Raw genomic sequence first — 19168 nt, 5'->3', positions numbered from 1 at the left:
ACAAAGGAGAACTGTGCTCTATGGGGTATCCAATAGCTGATTCTGGAAGTAGTTTGCCAGGCCTTTCTTATGAGGTTCCTTCTGGGTGGACTCAAACTTGCAACTTTTCAGTTAGTGGACAAGTGCATTAGCTATTCGTACGACCCAGGTCTCCCTAATTCCATTTTTGCTTCCCTCCGATAAATATTCCACATAGCAGCCTGAATAACACCTTTAAGTGTAAATCAGATTATGTCACTCATCTTCATAAAACCCTTCCACGGCTTCCCACTGCACTTTAGATGCTGTTACAGATTGAACTGTGTGCCCCAAAACTGTGTGTCAACTTGGCTAGGCCATGATTTCCAGTATCTATCGTGTGGTTGCCTTCTATTTTGTGATCTGATGTAATGACCCTATGTGTTGTAAATCCTAACCTCTATAATGTTAATGAGGCAGCATTAGAGTTAGTTATGTTAATGAGACAGGACTCAATCTACAGGATAAGGTTATATTTTGAATCAATCTCTTTTGAGAAATATAGAAGATAGAAGGGAGCAGAGAGGTGAGGGAGCACCAAGAAAGAAGAGCCAGAAGCACAGTGTGTCCTTTGCACCCAGGGTCCCTGCACTGAAAAGCTCCTAGACCAGGGGATGATTGATGACATAGACCTTGCCCCAGAACTGACAGTGAGAAAGCCTTCCCCTAGAACTGGCGCCCTGAATTTGGACTTCTAACCTCCTAAACTGTGAGAGAATAAATTTCTCTTCGTTAAAGCCATCCACTTGTATTTCTGTTATAGCAGCACTAGATGACTCTTCACCTAAAAAGCCCTACGTTATCTAGCCAATGGCTACCTCTCCATCCTTATCTTAGATCTACCTATCCCCCCGTATTCAGTCATTTTCCATTTAAAATAGCATTCATTCAGTTCCATGAAAAACTCCCACCTTGGCAACTTCAAATACACCTTACTTACTTGACTGTATTTGGAAAACTCTTATCAGCCCCTTACCCAAAAACTGGATGGTTGCCCAGCTATCATTACTGAACATTTTGATCAAAGATTCTATAGAAGAATTCTGATCAAAAGGGGGAAAACGTAGATGAGAATTTCTGATTCTCATGGACTCTACTTCCTGGAGCCATGGGGGCTGAATGAACCCCCAAAACTACTGCTCTAAGATAATCTTTAAACCTTAAATCAAAAACATCTCCTGAATCCTCTTAAAACCAAACAGTAGTTTACCTTAACTAGTAAAGAATGTCTTCCTTGAGCATTATGCTCTTCTATGATGTACCTGTAAGGGATCCAACCGACAACAGCAACTGGGAAGATTAGACAGAAACCTTAGGGAACAGTTGGTGTGTTAGGGTGCAGTACAACTCAGAAAAGGAGGGTGAAAATGATTATACAACTTGGAGGATGTAATCAACCTCACTGAAATGTACATGTAGAAACTTGAACTGGGTATGTTCTTGCTGTGTACGTTTTCAAAAACAAAGGAAAACAAATTATTTTTAAAAATAATTATGTATAAATACATACATAGTTCACATATCTACATCTGTGAATTTTATTTCATACTTTAAATGTGACTAACCTTTTGGAGAAAAAAAGTACTGCATATACTAAACCTTGAAATTACACAGTTTAAGTCCTCCAAATTAGTTATTCTTTTACAAAGTTGTTAGTTAGCTATTCTAAGTCTTTTGCATTTCCACATAAATTTTAGAAAATATGAATTTATATACATATATATACATACATTTTTTTTTTTTTTAAGCTTGCTGGGAATTCACTAGGACTGCATCGAATCAAGAGATCAACATAGGAAGAAAAGAAATCCTAGAGTACTGTACTTTCTAATCCATGAACATGGCATCTTGATCCACGTATCAGCGGTGTTTTATATTTCTCAGTATAAACAACCACTGCCATCTAGTCGATTCCGACTCATGGCGACCCTGTAGGACAGAGTAGAACTGCCCCCATAGCATTTTCAGTACAGACATTTAAATATTTGAGAACAAGATCATCATACCTTCTATTTCTTTCTAATTCATTTAGAATATATGATCATTCCCTTAACTGAGTTTAATTCATGCCTATTTCTGAAAAAAACAAAATTCTCAAATAAAGAAGTATTTAGATGATCAGTTATAAAAGAATCATATAATGTTTTCAATCAAGGAACTTAATTTTATAAGCCCACTTAATGAAGCTATTTCCAGATAAACATGAATTCATTGCTCCTCCCTCCCAGAACATCAAGAAACAACAGAAAAGGATTTTTTAAAGATATAAACTCACAACGTCAAAGAGACCAGGACAGGAGGCTACGTTAGATGAGAAACAGGAACCTGTTTTTGGAAGACTGTGTAAGTAAGTGAACAAGAAGTAACACATGTAATAACACCCAACCAAAACCAAACCCACTGCTGTCGAGTCAATTCCGATTCATAGCGACCCTAGAGGACAGAGTAGAACTGCCCCGTAGAGTTTCCAAGGAGCACCTGGCGGATTCGAACCGCCAACCTTTGGGTTAGCAGCTGTAGCACTTAACCACTACGTCACCAGGGTTTCCTATAATAACACAGAGAATGGTAAAACCAAAAATGCCTGTCACAGGGATTATCAAAAAAAAAAAAAAAAACTGATTCACGTAACAAAGAAAAGCTCATCAATTGAGGATAAGGAGGGTTAAAACCAGAAACCATACCAGAAGTCCACAAAAGGAGTGATTAGAGTCCCAGATCCCCCTAACCAAGCAACGATCCCCTAAGTGACCCAGAGCTGTATATTCTAGAGAACCTACCAGAGAAACACCAGGCACAAAGAAATGGCGTAAGGAGGTGGACTACACAAACGCACGTACAGGAGATGCACGCAGCCTCCTCTGTCTAGATCAGCTCCCGGAACACTGGGAGCCCGGCGCGTACACTTCCCTTCAGCAACCTAGGCTACTGTTGTGGCTGTTAGTTGCCGCCAAGTCGGATCCAACTCACAGCAACCCCACATGTGCAGAGTAGACCTCCTCCGCAGGGTTGTCAGGGCTGTGACCTTGGGAAGGAGATCATCAGGCCTGTCTTTGGAGGAGCCTCTTGGTAGGTTAGAACCATCAGCCTTTCGGCTAGCAGTCAAGGGCTTGGCCATTTTTGCCACCCGGGAACTCCACAACCTAGTTTAGCCCCCTTTAAAATAAAAAGTTGCCAGAGAGCTGATTTCAACTCAGGGCAACCCATGTGTATCAGAGTAGAACTGTGCTCCAGAGGAGACTCGTCCCCTTCCTGGGAAAAAAAGAGACTGGCCCAAGAAGAAAAAAACCAAAACCAAACCCACCACTGTCGAGTTGAATTCCAACTCATGGCAATCCTATAGGACAGAGCAGAGCTGCCCCATAGGGTGTCCGAGGCTGTAATCTCTATGGAAGCAGGCTGCCACATCTTTCTCCCTCAGAGCAGGTGGTGGGTTCCAACCACCAACCTTTCTGTTAGCAGCCAAGCGCTTTAACCACCGCACCACCAAGGAAAGACCTCCAGACACTGATATTTGGGAATCCTCTAAAAGGAAAACCAGGTGCCTCTCTGAGACCTACCGGTCACCTCACTGTGAGCTGCAACCAGTCAAATCCCAAGCTTCCAACCAACTCTCTGTCGCCTCATTGACGGCATCACACAGTCAACCAAGGATCAACCAAAAACAAACAGAATAAATATGAAGTTGAAGGGGGAAAAAAGATAAGGAAAATAGGGACACAAACTAAGAGGTCTAAAACCTAAAGTGGAATTCCCGAGGAAGAGCTAAAGGAGAGGAGAAAAATCAAAAGAATAACATATCTTTTTTTCCTCGAATGAAACGCATTAATTTCTAAACTGAAAGAATTCATCAAAGACTCAGTGAAAGAATGAATGAAGGAAGGAAAGAACGAAAGGTGGGAGGGAGAGAATAAGGGGGAGGGGGAGGGAGGAGAGGGGAGAGATGTAGCGAATTGGGGAGAGAAAAGAAGAAAGGAGAAGGAAAGAGGGAAAAAAAAGATCATAACAAGATTTCAGACGCTGGGGATAAAGACGAAACCGTACAATCACCCACAAAGAAAAAAAAGTCACATTCCAAGGTTCGGGAATCAGAATGGCATCCAAGTTTTTAAAAGTAGGCCTGGAAAAGAGGGAACAATGGAACACTGCCTTCACAATTCTGAAGGAAAATTTCTACCCCAGAAATCTATATTCGATACAACTACTAATTTATTATAAGGGTTAAATATATTTTCAGGCACGCAAAGACCCAAAAGTCTTATACTAAGAGAGAACTCTTTTCTCATGAAGCAATTAGAAGATTTATAACCTAACAAAACGTGAGAGTAAACTGAGGAAAAGGAAAACAAGACATCCCAGAAAAGGGAATCAAAATCAGGAGACGAACATAAGCAAGTCACAAAATAATGAAGGCAAACCGCAGGCAGCAACCATGAAGTGCAAGTACTGCAGAACAGAACAAGGATATACAAGTGTATAGATAGGGAGGTGACTCTTAAAAAAAAGGGCACGGGGGGACTGATATATTTAATCACATTGAGAAAAGATTCACAGTGAGCCACAAAACAAGACTCTTACCAACTCAGGAAAACAAACTTACTCAAGAACAGTAATACGATCTTACTGTGAGACTTGGTTATAAATAACGAAAAAGAACATCCTGAAAAGATATGTTCCCTTTAAATAGCAAATTTCCTTAACAATAGATAAAAGTTTCCAGAAACATGCCTACACTTTAAAAGGACCTCTATAATGTTCTGAATTAAACCAGAATTCAAAAACTTGCTATCTGACTAGAATTGGTTGGATAGCTTATTGATAGCAAAGAAACCAGACAGATGTTTTAAAGAGAACATTGCAGTATGGTGGGTAAAGCACCAGAAATAACTTTTTATGCTTACCTAAGTCTCTTGATTCAAGGGCAAAGATGATTTATAACATCAAAACTAAATTCATTTGCATTAAACAAGGAATTAAACACCATTTATTATTAATTTCCTTAAATACATACTTTAGCATTAACACCCAACACACCTCAGCTATAAACACCCAATTTGAAAAGAACTTTACTAGTGAACTTCAAAGGGGCAAAGGCGGCACAGGGAATCAGTTTAACGAGGCCTGTTACCACTCCCACCTGTTGAGAATCACTTCCCCAGTGAATCACTCTGACTGAAGAAGGTGTGCCATAACAATCAGGTGGACCTAGGAAGGATGTGGAGCTGGGGAAAAGGGTAAACACTTTAAGAAGTACAATAATGCAAGCTTTGGAAGATTACCCCACAGGATTCAACAATTTGAGGTTTTAAAACATTCACTACTAATTTGTACCTACAGGTAAATATTGCTTCCATTATGGCCATTTTGAGAAAGTGGTCCACCACAGATTACCACCATTGCTTCAGAAAACCTCAGGGACAGAAAAAAAAACTTACATGGGTTGAAATTAGAGTTAAGTGACACATTCAAGGTCAGAGAGATTTTGACAGTGCTGAGATAGAAACCAGGACTCCTAAATTTTCACTCACTGTTAACTGAAAGGATCCCTGGTACAGCAGTGATTAAGAGCTCAGCTGCGAACCAAAAGTTTGGCAGTTCAAATCTACCAGCCATTTTTTTGCAAACCCTATGGGGCGGTTCTACTCTGTCATAAAGGGTCGCTATGAGTCAAAATCAACTCGATGGCAACTGGTTTGGTTTTTGGTTACTTGAAAATAGCAAAGTTTAAAAGATAAAAATTCCACAATTTAACTAGCAATAAGTACCTAGGTATTTCATAATTGCCACGGTTGTTCCTATTGTCGTCAATTCCAAACTGGATTCCAACTACCAAACTTTTTGGTTAGCAGCCACCGTAGCTCTTAACCACTACACCACCAGGGCTCCACTGTGGTTGTTAGGTGCCCTCAAGTCAGTTCTGGCTCATAGAGGACCCATGTACAACAGAACGAAATACTCTCCCATTCTCCACCACGCTCACAATTGTTACGCTTGAGCCCATGCCACTATGTCAATTCATCTCTTTAACGGTCTTCCTCTTTTTCTCTGACCTTCTGCTTTACCAACCATGATGGCCTCCTGCTGGAGGATGGTTCTTCCTGATAATATGTCCAAAGTACATGAGACGAAGTTTTGCCATCCATGCTTCTAAGGTGCATTCTGGCTGTATTTCTTCTTCTGGCAGTCCATGGTATAGTCAATATTCTTCACCAATACCATAATTCAAAGGCATCAGTTCTTCTTTGGTCTTCCTTATTCATTGTCCAGCTTTTGCACATGTATGCGGCAACTGAAAGCATCATGGCTTGGATCGGGCCCATCTTAGTCCTCAAAGTGGCATCTTTGCTTTCAGACACTTTAAAGAGGTCTTTTGCAGAAGATTTGCACAATGCAATACATCCTTTGACTTCCTGACCACTGTGGGGGGGTTTATTTTACTTGGGTCCACAGTTAACCACTACACCACCAGGGCTCCACTGTGGTTGTTAGGTGCCCTCAAGTCAGTTCTGGCTCATAGAGGACCCATGTACAACAGAACGAAATACTCTCCCATTCTCCACCACGCTCACAATTGTTACGCTTGAGCCCATGCCACTATGTCAATTCATCTCTTTAACGGTCTTCCTCTTTTTCTCTGACCTTCTACTTTACCAACCATGATGGCCTCCTGCTGGAGGATGGTTCCTGGGTTGACTGTGGACCCAAGTAAAATAAAATCCTTGATAACTTCAATATTTTATCTGTTTATCATGATTCGCTTATTGGTCCAGCTGTGAGGATTTTTGTTTTATTTATGCCGAGGTGCAATCCATACTAATGGCTGCAGTCTTTGATCTTCATCCGTGTTTCAAGTCCTCTTCATTTTCAGCAAGCAAGGCTGTGTCATCTGCATACTGCAGGCTGTTAAGGAGTCTTCCTACAATCCTGACGGCACGTCCTTCTTCATATAGGCTGGCTTCTAGGATCACTTGCTCAAGCATACAAACTAAGTATGGTGCAAGAATACAACCCTGATGCATATCTTTCCTGACTTTAAATCACGCAGTATTCCCTTTTTCTGTTGGAACAATTGCCTCTTGGTCTATGTACAGGCTCCTCAGGAACACGATTAAGTGTTCTGGAATTCCCATTCGTTGCAATGTTATCCATAATTTGTTATAATCCTAACAGTTGAACGCCTTTTCATAGTCAACTAAACACAGGTAAACATCTTTCTGGTATTCTCTGCTTTCAGCTAAGATACATCTGACATCAGCAATGATATCCCTCATTCCTTGTCCTCTCCTGACTCCAGCCTGAATTTCTTGCAGTTCCTTATCAGTGTACTGCTGCAACCCTTTCTGAATGATCTTCACCAAAATTTTACTGTGTGTGGTAGTAACGATATTTTTCGATAATTTCCATATTCTGTTGGATCACCTTTCTTTGGATTGGGCACAAATATGGACCTCTTCCAGTCAGTTGGCCAGGTAGCTATCTTCCAAATTTCTTGGCACAGACCAGTGAGCACTTCCAGCGCTGCCTCTGTTTGCTGAAACATGTTAATTGGTATGCTGTCAATTCCTGGAGCCCTGTTTTTTGCCACTGCCTTCAGTGCAGATTGGACCTCTTCCTTTAGTATTACCTGTTCTTGATCATATGCTACCTCCTGAAATGGTACAGTGACTCTCTGTGTTCTTTTTCAACGACTCGATGGCACTAGTTTTGTTTTTTTTTTTTTGATGCTTCCAGCATCATTGAATATTTTCCCCATAGAATGCTTCAATATTGTAACTTGAGGCTTGAATTTTTTCTTCAGTTCTTTCAATTTGAGAAACGCCGAGTATGTTCATTCCTTTTGGTTTTTTAATGTTAGGTCTTTGCACATTTCGTGATGATACTTTACTTTTTCTTGTCATGCTGCCCTTTGAAACCTTCTGTTCAGCTCTTTTACGTCATCATTTCCTCCATTCACTTTAGCTACTCAACACTCAAGAGCAAATTTCAGAGTCTCTTCTAAATCCATTTTGGTCTTCTCTTTCTTTCCTGTCTTTTTAATGACCTTTTGATTGCTTCGTGTATGATATTCTTGATGTCATTCCACAACTCATCTGGTCTTTGGTCATTAGTGTTTAATGTATCAAATCTATTCTTGAAATGGTCTTTAAATTCAGTTGGAATATACTCAAGGTCATATTTAGGCTCTCATGAACTTGCTCTAATTTTCTTCAGCTTCGAGTTGAACTTGCATATGAGCAAACGATGGTCTGTTCCATAGTTGGCCGTTGGCCTTGTTCTGACTGCCGGTACTGACCATCTGCATCGTTTCTTTCCACAAATGTAATCGATTTGATTCCTGTGTATTCCATCCACAGAGGTTCTTGTGCACAGTTGCCATTTATATTGATGAAAAAAGGTATTTGCAATGAAGAAGTCGCTGGTCTTGCAAAATTCTATCCTGCAATCTCCCAGGTTGTTTTTATCACCAAGGCCGTATTTTCCAACTACCTGTCCTTTTTGTTTCCAACTTTAGCATTCCAATCACCAGCAATTATCAGTGCATCTTAAGTGCACGTTTGATCAATTTCAGACACGGAAGCTGGTAAAAGCCTTCCACTGTACATTTAAAGATAAAGCTTTACCGAGAACACTCAGCATGGAATTAAGAATATTTAGTGATTAACTGGAGACTTTAGACCTTTCTTAAAAACTACTTCCTGGATGTTCTATAGCACAACGGAGCCTTTTTATATTCAAATTTAATAAAGAAAAATGAGATCATAGAGCTATCTCTTGGTCTCAACAAGGGGCACCCCTTAAACTCAGAACAATGGTTCCAAAATGCTTAAGTCTCAAAGTTTATCTGTACTCATCATTATTTTCAGCACTATTAACTTTTAACCTAATGCTTCTTCTTGTACAATTCTGAATGAAGGGCTGCTTTTTTCAGGATAACAACTGTGTTTGGTACATTTTAAATGATTCAGTACACTGAGAGCACTCACATTACTCATCACGATGAAAGTGTAGTATATAACAGAGTATCTACTTCTGTTTATGTCTAATTTATATATTGAACACGATTTTAGCACAAGCCTGCCACATTTATGAGAATATCCCAGGAATATCAAAAGATTTATAGTACCTAGTATAATCCAAACCTGTCAAAAATTGAAAAGGTAATGATACATTTTTCCTTTGAAAACAGCATTTGTACTCTTTGGTTTTACAGCTTAACCATTTTAAGAACTAAAAGGCAAAATGTTAACATTTGTTAACTCTAGGTAATAGGTACAAGAGTCTCCATTATAATAATTTTCTTTGTGCTGAAAATATTTATAATTTTAACCAAAGATAATTATAACTGGGGTTTCCTGTTCAGGTTATCACCTCACCCTCTAAGGATTCCAATTGAAAGAATGAGTTAAAAAAAAAAAAAGAAGATGAAGAAAGAAATTTATAACAGTGAAGAGACAGATTTAAACAAGTTACCAAATCCCTAAAAGCATATATAAAGGAGCCCTGGTGATGTGGTGATTAAAGCGCTTGGCTGCTAATCAAAAGGTCAGCAGTTCGAACCCACGAGCCACCCCACAGGAGAAAGATGTGGTAGTCTGCTTTCATAAAAATTTAGGCTTGGAAACCCTATGTGACAGTTCTACTCTGTCCTATAGGGTCGCTATAGATCAAAATTGACTTGATGTCAGTAGGCTTGGTGGGTAAAAGCTAAGCATTTTGGAACCACAAAAATGTGTAGGATAAAGAAAAGCAAACAGTTCCAAGAGAAGGGGCTCCAGAGTTTAAAAGACATATCCACCAACTGTAGTGCATAACCTTGCTTACTACATTCTGACTCAAACTATTTAAAAAAAAATGACACAGCACTCTGTTTATACAATGTCAGGTCCTTCTTTCCACTTCACCCTCTCCCCAAAATGAAAAGGAAGCCCATGTCTAAAGAAAATAAACAAATTATTTGGAAAGAACTAGGCCTCCTAGGGTGAACACTGGCCCTGCTCCTTCTGGCATTTAGAATATTTTTAATAGCCAGCTCTATCCACTCACAGAAAAGTGAAGCCCACCAGTCAACGAGACATATCATGTACACAGAGCTCCCCATCAGCCTTCCAGTTTCCTCATCCTCAACTATCAATACACAACAAAGAAGTATGAGGCATGTGGGGGAAAAAAAAAACACTAATAGCACAAGCGAGAAAAACAAAGATAAGGAAATAGATAATTCTGAGGGCAGAAAAGAACTTTAAAGTTCCAGACTTTTTAGCCACAATCAACCCTTGGAAATCAAAATCAATTACCAATATAGAAGAGTCAGAAAATAAAGGAAATCACTCACAACACAGAGCAAAAAGACAGAGAAATGAAAAATAAGAAATCGAAGTCAAAAAGTAGAAATTCAGGGAATCAAAATCCAAACCAAATAGTTTCAAGAAGAGAAAATTAAAAAATGAATAATAATAATAACCATGAAGGGATCTACCCAAAAAAAGCAGCAAAAATTCTCTCAGAAATAGAGATAAATGTCCCAGTCTCCCCACACAACCTCTCCAACACTTGTTACTTTATGTTTTTTTGACTAGTGCCAGTATTGTATTGTTGCGGTGAGATGGTTTCTCAGTGTAGTTTTGATTTGCATTTCTCTAATAGCTAATGATCACGGGCATTTCCTCCTGTATCTGTTAGCTGCCTGAATGTCTTCTTTGGTGTAGTGTCTGTTCATATCCTTTGCCTACTTTTTAATTGGATTATTTATCTTTCTGTTGTTGAGGTATTACAGTATCTTGTAGATTTTAGAGACTAGACCCTTATCGGATACGTCGTAGCCAAAATTTTTTCTCCCAGTCTGTAGGTTTTCTTTCTACTCTTTCAGTAAGCATAAGTGTTTGATTTTTAGGAGCTCCCAGTTATCTAGTTTCTCTTTCTGGTGCTTGTGCAGTTAGTTATGGCTTGTATCCTATTTATGCCATTTATTAGAGCCCCTAGCATTGCCCCTATTTTTTCTTCCATGATCTTTATCGTTTTAGATTTTACATTTAGGTCTTCGATCTACCTTTATTTTTTGTGTATGGTGTGAGGTATGGGTACTGTTTCATTTTTTTGAAGACAGATATTCAGTTATGCCAGCACTATTTGTTAAAGAGACTGTCTCTTCTCAATTTAACAGACTTTGGGCCTTTGTCAAATATCAGCTGCTCAGGGACAGATGGATCTATACCTGGGTTCTCAATTCGGTTCCAATGGTCTGTGTGTCTGTTGTTTTATCAGTACCAGGCTGTTTTGACTACCACGGATGGCTGTATAACAGGTCTAAAATCAGGTAGTATGAGGCCTCCCACTTTGTTCTTCTTCAGTAATGCTTTACTTATCTGAGGCTACTTCCCTTTCCATATAAAGTTGGTGATTTGTTTCTCCATCTCATTAAAAAATGCTTTTGGAATTTGGATCGGGACTGCATTTTATCTGTGGATCGCTTGTACTGCTGGTGGGAATGTAAAGTGGTACAACCACTTTGGAAAACGATATGGCATGTCCTTAAAAAGCTAGAAATGGTAATACCATATGATCCAGGAATCCTACTCCTAAGAATACACCCTAGAGAAACAAGAGTTATAACATGAATAGAAATATGCACACCCATGTTCACTGCAGCACTACTGACAACAGTAAAAAGATGGAAACAACCTAAATGCCCATCAACAGATGAATGGATAAACAAATTATGGTACATACACACAGTGGAATACTAATACAGTGATAAAGAACAATGATGAATCCGCGAAACATCTCGCAACATGGATGAATCTGGAAGGCATCATGTTGAGTGAAGTACTTTAGTCACAAAACAACAAATACTGTATGAAACCACTGTTGTAAAAACTCAACAGAAGGTTTACACACAGAAAAAAGCATTCTTTGATTGTTACGAGGGTGAGGAGGGATGAAAAGGAGAAATCACTAACTAGATAGCAAACAAGTGTCAACTTTGGTAAAGGGAAGAACACAAAATTTAGGGGAAGTCAGCACAATCGCACCAAAAAGCACAGAAGTTTCCTAGACACATCCAAACATTCTGAGGAACCGAGTAGCCACAGCTGGGACCATACTCTCGGGGGACATCTAGGTCAACTGGCATAGTTCATAAAGACAATGTTTTACATCCCACTTTGGTAAATAGCGTGTGGGGTCTTAAAAGCCTACAAGCAGCCACCTAAGACACATCTATTGGTCCCATCCCACCTGGAGCAAATGAGAATAGAGAAAGCCAAAGACACAAGGAAAATATTAGCCCAAAGGACTAAAAAACCACGTGAACCAGAAACTCCATCAGACTGAGATCAGAAGAACTAGATGGTGCCAGCTATCACCAACGACCACCCTGACAGGAATCACAACAGAGTGCTGAACAGACAGAGAGAAAAATGTAGAACAGAACTCAAATTCATGTAAAAAGACCAGACTTACTGGTCTGACAGAGACTGGAGGAACTCCCAAAACTATGGCCCCCCCGCCAGATGCTCTGCTAACCCAGAACTGAAACCGTTCTCAAAGCCCACTTTTCAGACAAAGATTAGAAAGGCCTATAAAACAAAAAATAACACACATAAGGAACGTGCTTCTTAGTTCAATCAAATATGTGAGACCAAACAGGCAGCTCCTGTCCTGAAGCAGGATGAGAAGGCAGGAAGGGATAAGAACTGGACTAATGGACACAAGAAACCTGGGGTGGAAAGGGGGAGTGTGCTGTCACATTGTAGGGATTGCAAACAATGTCACAAAACAACATCTGTACAAAATTTTTGAACAAGAAATTAATTTCAGCTGTAAAATTTTACCTAAAACAAAAAAAAAAAAAAAAAGAGAGATAAATGAATCTCCAAACTAAAAGAGTTCATCAAGTACACAGAAAGATTATCCACACCTAGGGATAAAAAAAAAACACATACCCTCACATAATTTTAGAACACAAAGAATAAAGGAAATAAAATGCTAAAGCTTTCAGTGAGAGAGAGAAAGTCATCTGTAAGTAGTATCTCTGTTCTGATTAAACAGACCTACACATGGTCCCCAAAACTCGTGCTTATACTCACCAGAATGTCATTCTTCCTTCTCTCCACCTAGCCTTCCCTACCTGTCTTTCAAATTCCAATTCAAATTTTGTTCTCTGTGAAACATTTGCCAAGTAGTTTATATAAAGTGATCTCACCATCTCCTGCACATTAATCTGACACTCAAGCTGTATTATCTTGTGCCATTTCTGTAACTACAACGGTCAACTGTCATCTCTCGGAATTAGACTTAAATTGTTGGTTCTCAGGAAATAAGGACATGGTCCTACAATTTTTTTTAAATCTTCCACGGGACCATGCATCCAGAAGACATTAAATGCCAGATGGGTCTGAAACTAGTTCCTGGGACATATCTTAACTTCATTAGTTGCTTATTCACCTTGTTTCCTAAATTGATAAACAAGTTTTATATTTGCATTCATTATTAAAGGTCAAAGGAAATTTTATAGGGAGACAAACATATAAATGTTACGAAGGTACCTTATTTCAAAGCTTCAACAAACTGCCAAGTTATATTTTCTAGTTGTAAAGTACGAACCCTGAAGAGTAATCAACAATTGCTTTTATCACCTGATGGCATCCAACCCAGAGGAAGGATACCTTATGGAAGGGGATGGGAAGGTAGAAGAGATGTGCTGTCTTACCTAGCAAAACTACTGCCTGATGATGAAAATCAGTACCCATGCTAGCTGCTGCCTACTTCTGCTCTAGACCAACAGACCTACGTAACAGATAAAATTTGAAGAAAGTCTGGATCTAAAATTTTTTACATACCAGAATCAAGTTCTAGAGATTCCATCCTAGAGTAAAACTGCCTAGAGATTCCATCCTAGAGTAAAACTGCCTATCACCAAATCCTCTCAAATTTTTAACACTCTTAACCCAGCTGGTTACAGGATTATTATGAACTAAGCACTTTTTTTTTTTTTTAAGCACTGGTTTTTTTTTTGTTTGTTTGTTTTTAGTAGTTAAAAAAGAAAATAGGAAAAAAAAAAAAAAAGAAGAAACTACTCAAATTTTGGAAGGAATTTTTTTTTTTTTAAACAGCGTTCTTTAAAAAAAAACATTTTTTTTTTCGTCCATTAATTCTCCATATATGAAGAATCTCCTGATGGAAAAGAGCATAAACATGAGAATGTTTTTCCAGTTACAAACGTTAAGTCAGGTTATCCTTCTCCTGGTCTATACAAGCTTAAGAAAACTGGTAAGTTTGGCTACTAGTACTATGTGCCTTTCTTTCTTTGACTTCTAATAGATGGTTCAGCTGGCAATCAAGGTAATAGAAATGAATTATGTCCAACCTAAAATTCGTTTTGTACTAGCTTTCACCAGAAATTCTAGGAATTGAGGAAAGGGGTTATTTAAAGAGTGGTTCCTTGCTGCTGGAGCTCTGACCAGTCAAGAAGTGCTTAAGTTCACTTCCTCACTGCAGCCCCTACTCAATGTTTCAGAGAAAAGTAAAAAGGCGGGGATTCTAGGCTGAGCTCTAACAAGAAAGTATATGAACACCACCGGTCTAATACAAAGAAAGCACTCCAAGTCAGGTGCACTGTTTCCCCAGGTTTCATTTAAAATATCTTTCATGCCTTCTAAGGTTATGAGTGTATGCATACACACATACACACCTCTGGCTTCTAGGTACAGCTGTTTCAAAAAGAGCAAAAACTATCCTATTGCAAGATGCTCTGCTCTCTACCAATTTGTTACTACTTGCAAATACAGTGCACACCAAACATTAAAAGGGCAGCAGCAATAAACACGCCTCTTTTGCAAGAATAGATTTATTTCTAGTCAAATAAGGTTTGAATACAAAATTGTTGAGGATTATTAAAATCATAACATAATGTATTCTGTCAGCTTTCTTTACCATACTTTCACCCACCTGCTTTACAGTTCTCAATACCAGATCTAAGTGAAAATTATTTTTAGGACTATGAGTATAAATGTAAAGCCACTAGCTTTGACACTTGCTGTTCACGACTGCTTTGGGGGGAGAGAAGGGCTTATTAACACATCACTTCCACCCAATCAAAGGTTTCTGAAATATTCTTAAGGTAGTATTTTAAACTAACTTACAGATGTTTTTAATAATATTTTCAGTAAGATGTTATAATATTGCTACTTTTTAATAAAAAATATTCACTGAATACATTAAAAAAAAAAAACTTGCCACCTGTAGACTGGCACATACAAAATTCTTTCCATTAACTATGACATGGAAAACTTTCAGGCTTTTAAAGAAGGAGGACCTATTTTGTCACCAAGTAAATGGTGACAGTTAAGTTTCCCAAATACAATTTATAATTTCATTGGAAATCCAATGAGAAAGGGATAAACAATATTCTCAGGGTTTGGTAAGAGAGAAAGTGAAATGATGTAAATGCACCCGGATCTTCTGCTCTTCTTTTCCCTTGCAGTAAACTTGAATAAAGAAAACTATGTTTTCCTACTTCAGACTACAGAACCAACAGCTTTCTATTTCAACTCAAATAACGGTATTTCAAATGGCCCACAAGATAACGAAAATACCAACCTCTGGGTTTAGAAAAACTCATAAAACACAGTAACTTTAAATTCTGTGCTTGAGTTGAGCCTTTTATTAAAGTGCCAAGAATACTCACATGTGTGGGTTTTGAACTCCTGTAGGGTTGGGATTCAGAGTAAACCTTGCTGTAGATTTGAAAGGTGGATTTGCAAAATTCAACTTCAGTGCTTTGCGTTTACCTGAGAAATAACAAATAAAAAGTAAAAGTTTCAAGTACTATAAAATAGGCACCATTCTGAGGGCATAAGAAATTCACACAAACAGGCTGAAAAACAACTTGCTTTAACACAACAGTGTACTATTTTGAAAGGCAACAAAGAACTTCTCACAATTAAAAAAGTAAATACAAATTATCTTTAGTTGATACTAACCATAAATTATACTTTGGTGCTGTAATAGACAATAATGATCAGTGCTTCAAGTTTATATTGTTCAGGGGTGTTAACGTTTTTACAAATGAAAATATCAATATAAAAATCATTTATTTCAGCAGGTATATTAAGAAATACTAATACTACCACTTTCCAGTGCTATACTTTAACACCTTCAGTTTAATAAAAGTCATTTTGCTTTAAATTTAATATAAAAAACTAAGACTCTGAAGCATTTCCCAACCCTTAATGGGCTAAAAATGTCATCGTACAGTCAACACAAAAAAAAAAAAAAAAAAAATTTTTTTTTTTTTTAAACACAGATATCCCAAATAGTCATTTATTTGAAGCAGGTTCTTAGGGGAGACAAAGGGAGGACTGCAGTGTCTATATTTTTTTATTACACAAATGAACACGTCCATTATGGGATATCCAGAAAATTTAGAAAAAATAAAGGTCACATATAAATCTCCAAAATAATCAGTTGACACTGGCAGATTTTTTTTCTTTACACAAATGCAGACGTATTTTTTCTAATACTAAAATCAGGCCACGATACTGTTTTTTAGCTTGTTTTATTGACTGAGCATATTTCTTTCAATGTTGATAAATCCTACAAAATACATCTCTTTAAAATTCTACTATCTGAATATTTTTTAACAGAGTTGGATTTTTAAGCGTTTGTTGCAAATCTTCTTTTCATGTTCATATTAAAGATAATCTTTCCAGTTCTCATTCCTCCCGGTTTATCACACAGGTAAACCACCTACGCAAAGAACACCTTTATAATCCCTACACCCACCTCAGTGGACTCAGGAAATCGATTAAGAGGGCTCCAACTCTTCAGGATTGTGTTTTCAGGGACTGACCTTTCTACAAGTGTGAATTCCCAAGAAGACCAAATACAGGTATTTTCAGGAATAAGGATAGTACAAATACATCTATTTTCAGGAATAAGGATAATACAATGTAAATTTTTCACATAATTCAGATTTCTCCTTTCAGGTGCCAAACAGGTATTTTAAAATCATTTTTATCTGATAATAAGGACACGATGGACATTCAAACTATTAAAAACAAGAAAAAGTTGCTGCTGAATCTTTTCTATCTCATGGCAATCCCACGTGTGTTGGAGCAGAACTGTGCTCCACAAGGTTTTCAAGGGCTGCTTTCTCAGAAGCAGATCATTAGGCCATTCTTCCAAGGTACCTCTGGGTGGACTCGAACCTCCAACCTTTCTGTTAGCAGCTGAGCACGTTAACCATTTGCACCCCCCAGGGACTCTGAAAAATGGCAGATATGGCTATATAAAAATACCAACTCTGCATATTCCAAAAAATAATAACAGAATGAAAATTTGAAAATAATCTTTGCAATAAAAATATCAAGACAGCTCGCCAATCAAGAAAAATTGGCAGGAATATGAACAGTAAATAAAAATTGAGGAAAGAAAGCAAAAATGCACTCACCAACACCAAAAATACATAAATTTATTGTTCAAGTGAAATTGGCAAAGTTTAGGGCTTTTTTTAATTAAAGTATTTCTTCCCTTCTTTATTTGCTTATTTTAACGATATAAACATGTTAATTAGAGTAAGCAGGTAAAGGCGTCACTAACACATTGCTAGTGAGGAAGCAAATTGATACAACTTTTCTAGTAAAAGGTTTAGCAACATGCAAGAAATTTCAGAAGTATGCCCTTTTACTTCTTGGGAAATTTGTATTTAGGAAATATTTAAAGACAGAATTATCCAAGGCCTTGAAACCTAATGGAATCTGCCCTGCTGGATTTTGAAATTGCTTACGACTAGTGACACCTTTCTTTCATATTCTCCCTTTTAAAATGGGAATGTCCAAAATTGTATTTTGGAAGCAGATAACTTGTTTTCTAGTTTCACAGGTCCTCAGATGAAGAAGAATTTTGCTAGAAGATGGATCACACCCAAATCTTGTGCAAAATTGATTTAGATGATGAGATTTGGAACTTCTGAGCTGATAATATTTAGATAAGATTCTGGACTTGAGCTGATGCTGTAATAGGTTAAGACTTGGGAATGCTGGGATAACATGAAAGCATTCTGCACACAGGACGGACGTGGACCTTTCTCTGGAGGCCAGAGGGTACAATGCAGTGGGCTGAATGGTGGCCCCAAAGAGTCCTGATACCTAGAACCTAGAAATGTCACCTTATATGGTAAAGATTTTGCAAATATGATTAAACTAAGATTTTTTAGATGAGGAGATTATCCTAGATTATTCAGGTGGGCCCAAAATGCCCTAAGTGTCCTTATAAAAGAAGGAAAGAGGGAGTTTTCGACACACAGAGGACTGTACCAGTGAGATCAACGCGAAGATGGAGCAGAGACTTGCATGACTCAGCGATAAGTCAAGGAATGCTGACAGCCCCAAGAGGCTGGAAAAGGCAAGGAGGCAATTCCCCTCTAGAGCCTCCAAAGAAGTGTGACCCTGCCGACACCTAGACTGCAACCCCTTGAGACTGATTTCAGACTTCTGGCCTCGAGACCTGTGAGAGAATAAATTTCAGTTGTTTTAGGCCACCGAGTGCGTGGTAATTTGTTATAGCAACCATAGAAAACCAGTACACTACACAAAGATTTGTCCACAAGGATGTCCAACACCATTGTTTTTGTAATAGCGGACAAAAAGAAAATCTAAATGCTAAAAATCAGTTAAAATATTTGTAGTTAGAAAATATATCCATATAATGGAAGACGTTACAGTCATGTTCAAAAGACGGTGTAAGAATATTAGATCAAACAGTGTGTAAAAGAAGAAGACGTGGGCATGGTCTGGCAGGGGAAGGTTCTGTGCTGACAGGGATTTAGTTTAACCCAGCACAGCAGTCCTCAAGGTGGGATCCGGGAATCTCTGCGACCCTTTCAGAGAGCCCTTGAGCTCAAAATTATCTGCATAATACTACGACATTATATGCCTTTTTTCACTCTCACTCATGAGAGTACTGAGGAGCTTTCCAGAAGCTATGCAATACGTGATATCCCAAGAGACTGAATGCAGAAGCAGATATGAAAATCTAGTGTGCTACTATCAAACCAGATGTTAAAAAGATAAGCAAAAATGTAAAACAATGCCTACTCTTCCCACTAGTTTTTCTGCTTGTCTTGAAAAATAGTATCTTTCAAAAAAATTAT

The 19168-nt window shown here is 38.2% G+C and overlaps 1 protein-coding gene across 4 annotated transcripts in view; it reads right to left on the bottom strand.

Moving 5' to 3' along the window:
• MAP2K4 (mitogen-activated protein kinase kinase 4) overlaps positions 1–19168 on the bottom strand; it is a 178793-nt gene that overhangs the window by 120151 nt on the left and 39474 nt on the right. For all 4 annotated transcript variants that reach the window (XM_064271798.1, XM_064271799.1, XM_023556480.2 and 1 more), the window contains one exon: positions 15704–15806. In XM_064271798.1, coding sequence (XP_064127868.1) covers positions 15704–15806 — 103 coding nt within the window. Of the gene's footprint in view, positions 1–15703; positions 15807–19168 lie in introns of those variants that run through there.

This window comes from Loxodonta africana, chromosome 18 (genome assembly GCF_030014295.1).
Source record: "Loxodonta africana isolate mLoxAfr1 chromosome 18, mLoxAfr1.hap2, whole genome shotgun sequence".
NCBI lineage: Eukaryota > Metazoa > Chordata > Mammalia > Proboscidea > Elephantidae > Loxodonta > Loxodonta africana.
Note: the sequence above shows the minus strand (reverse complement) of the source record. Positions and strands in the feature narration are given on the sequence as shown.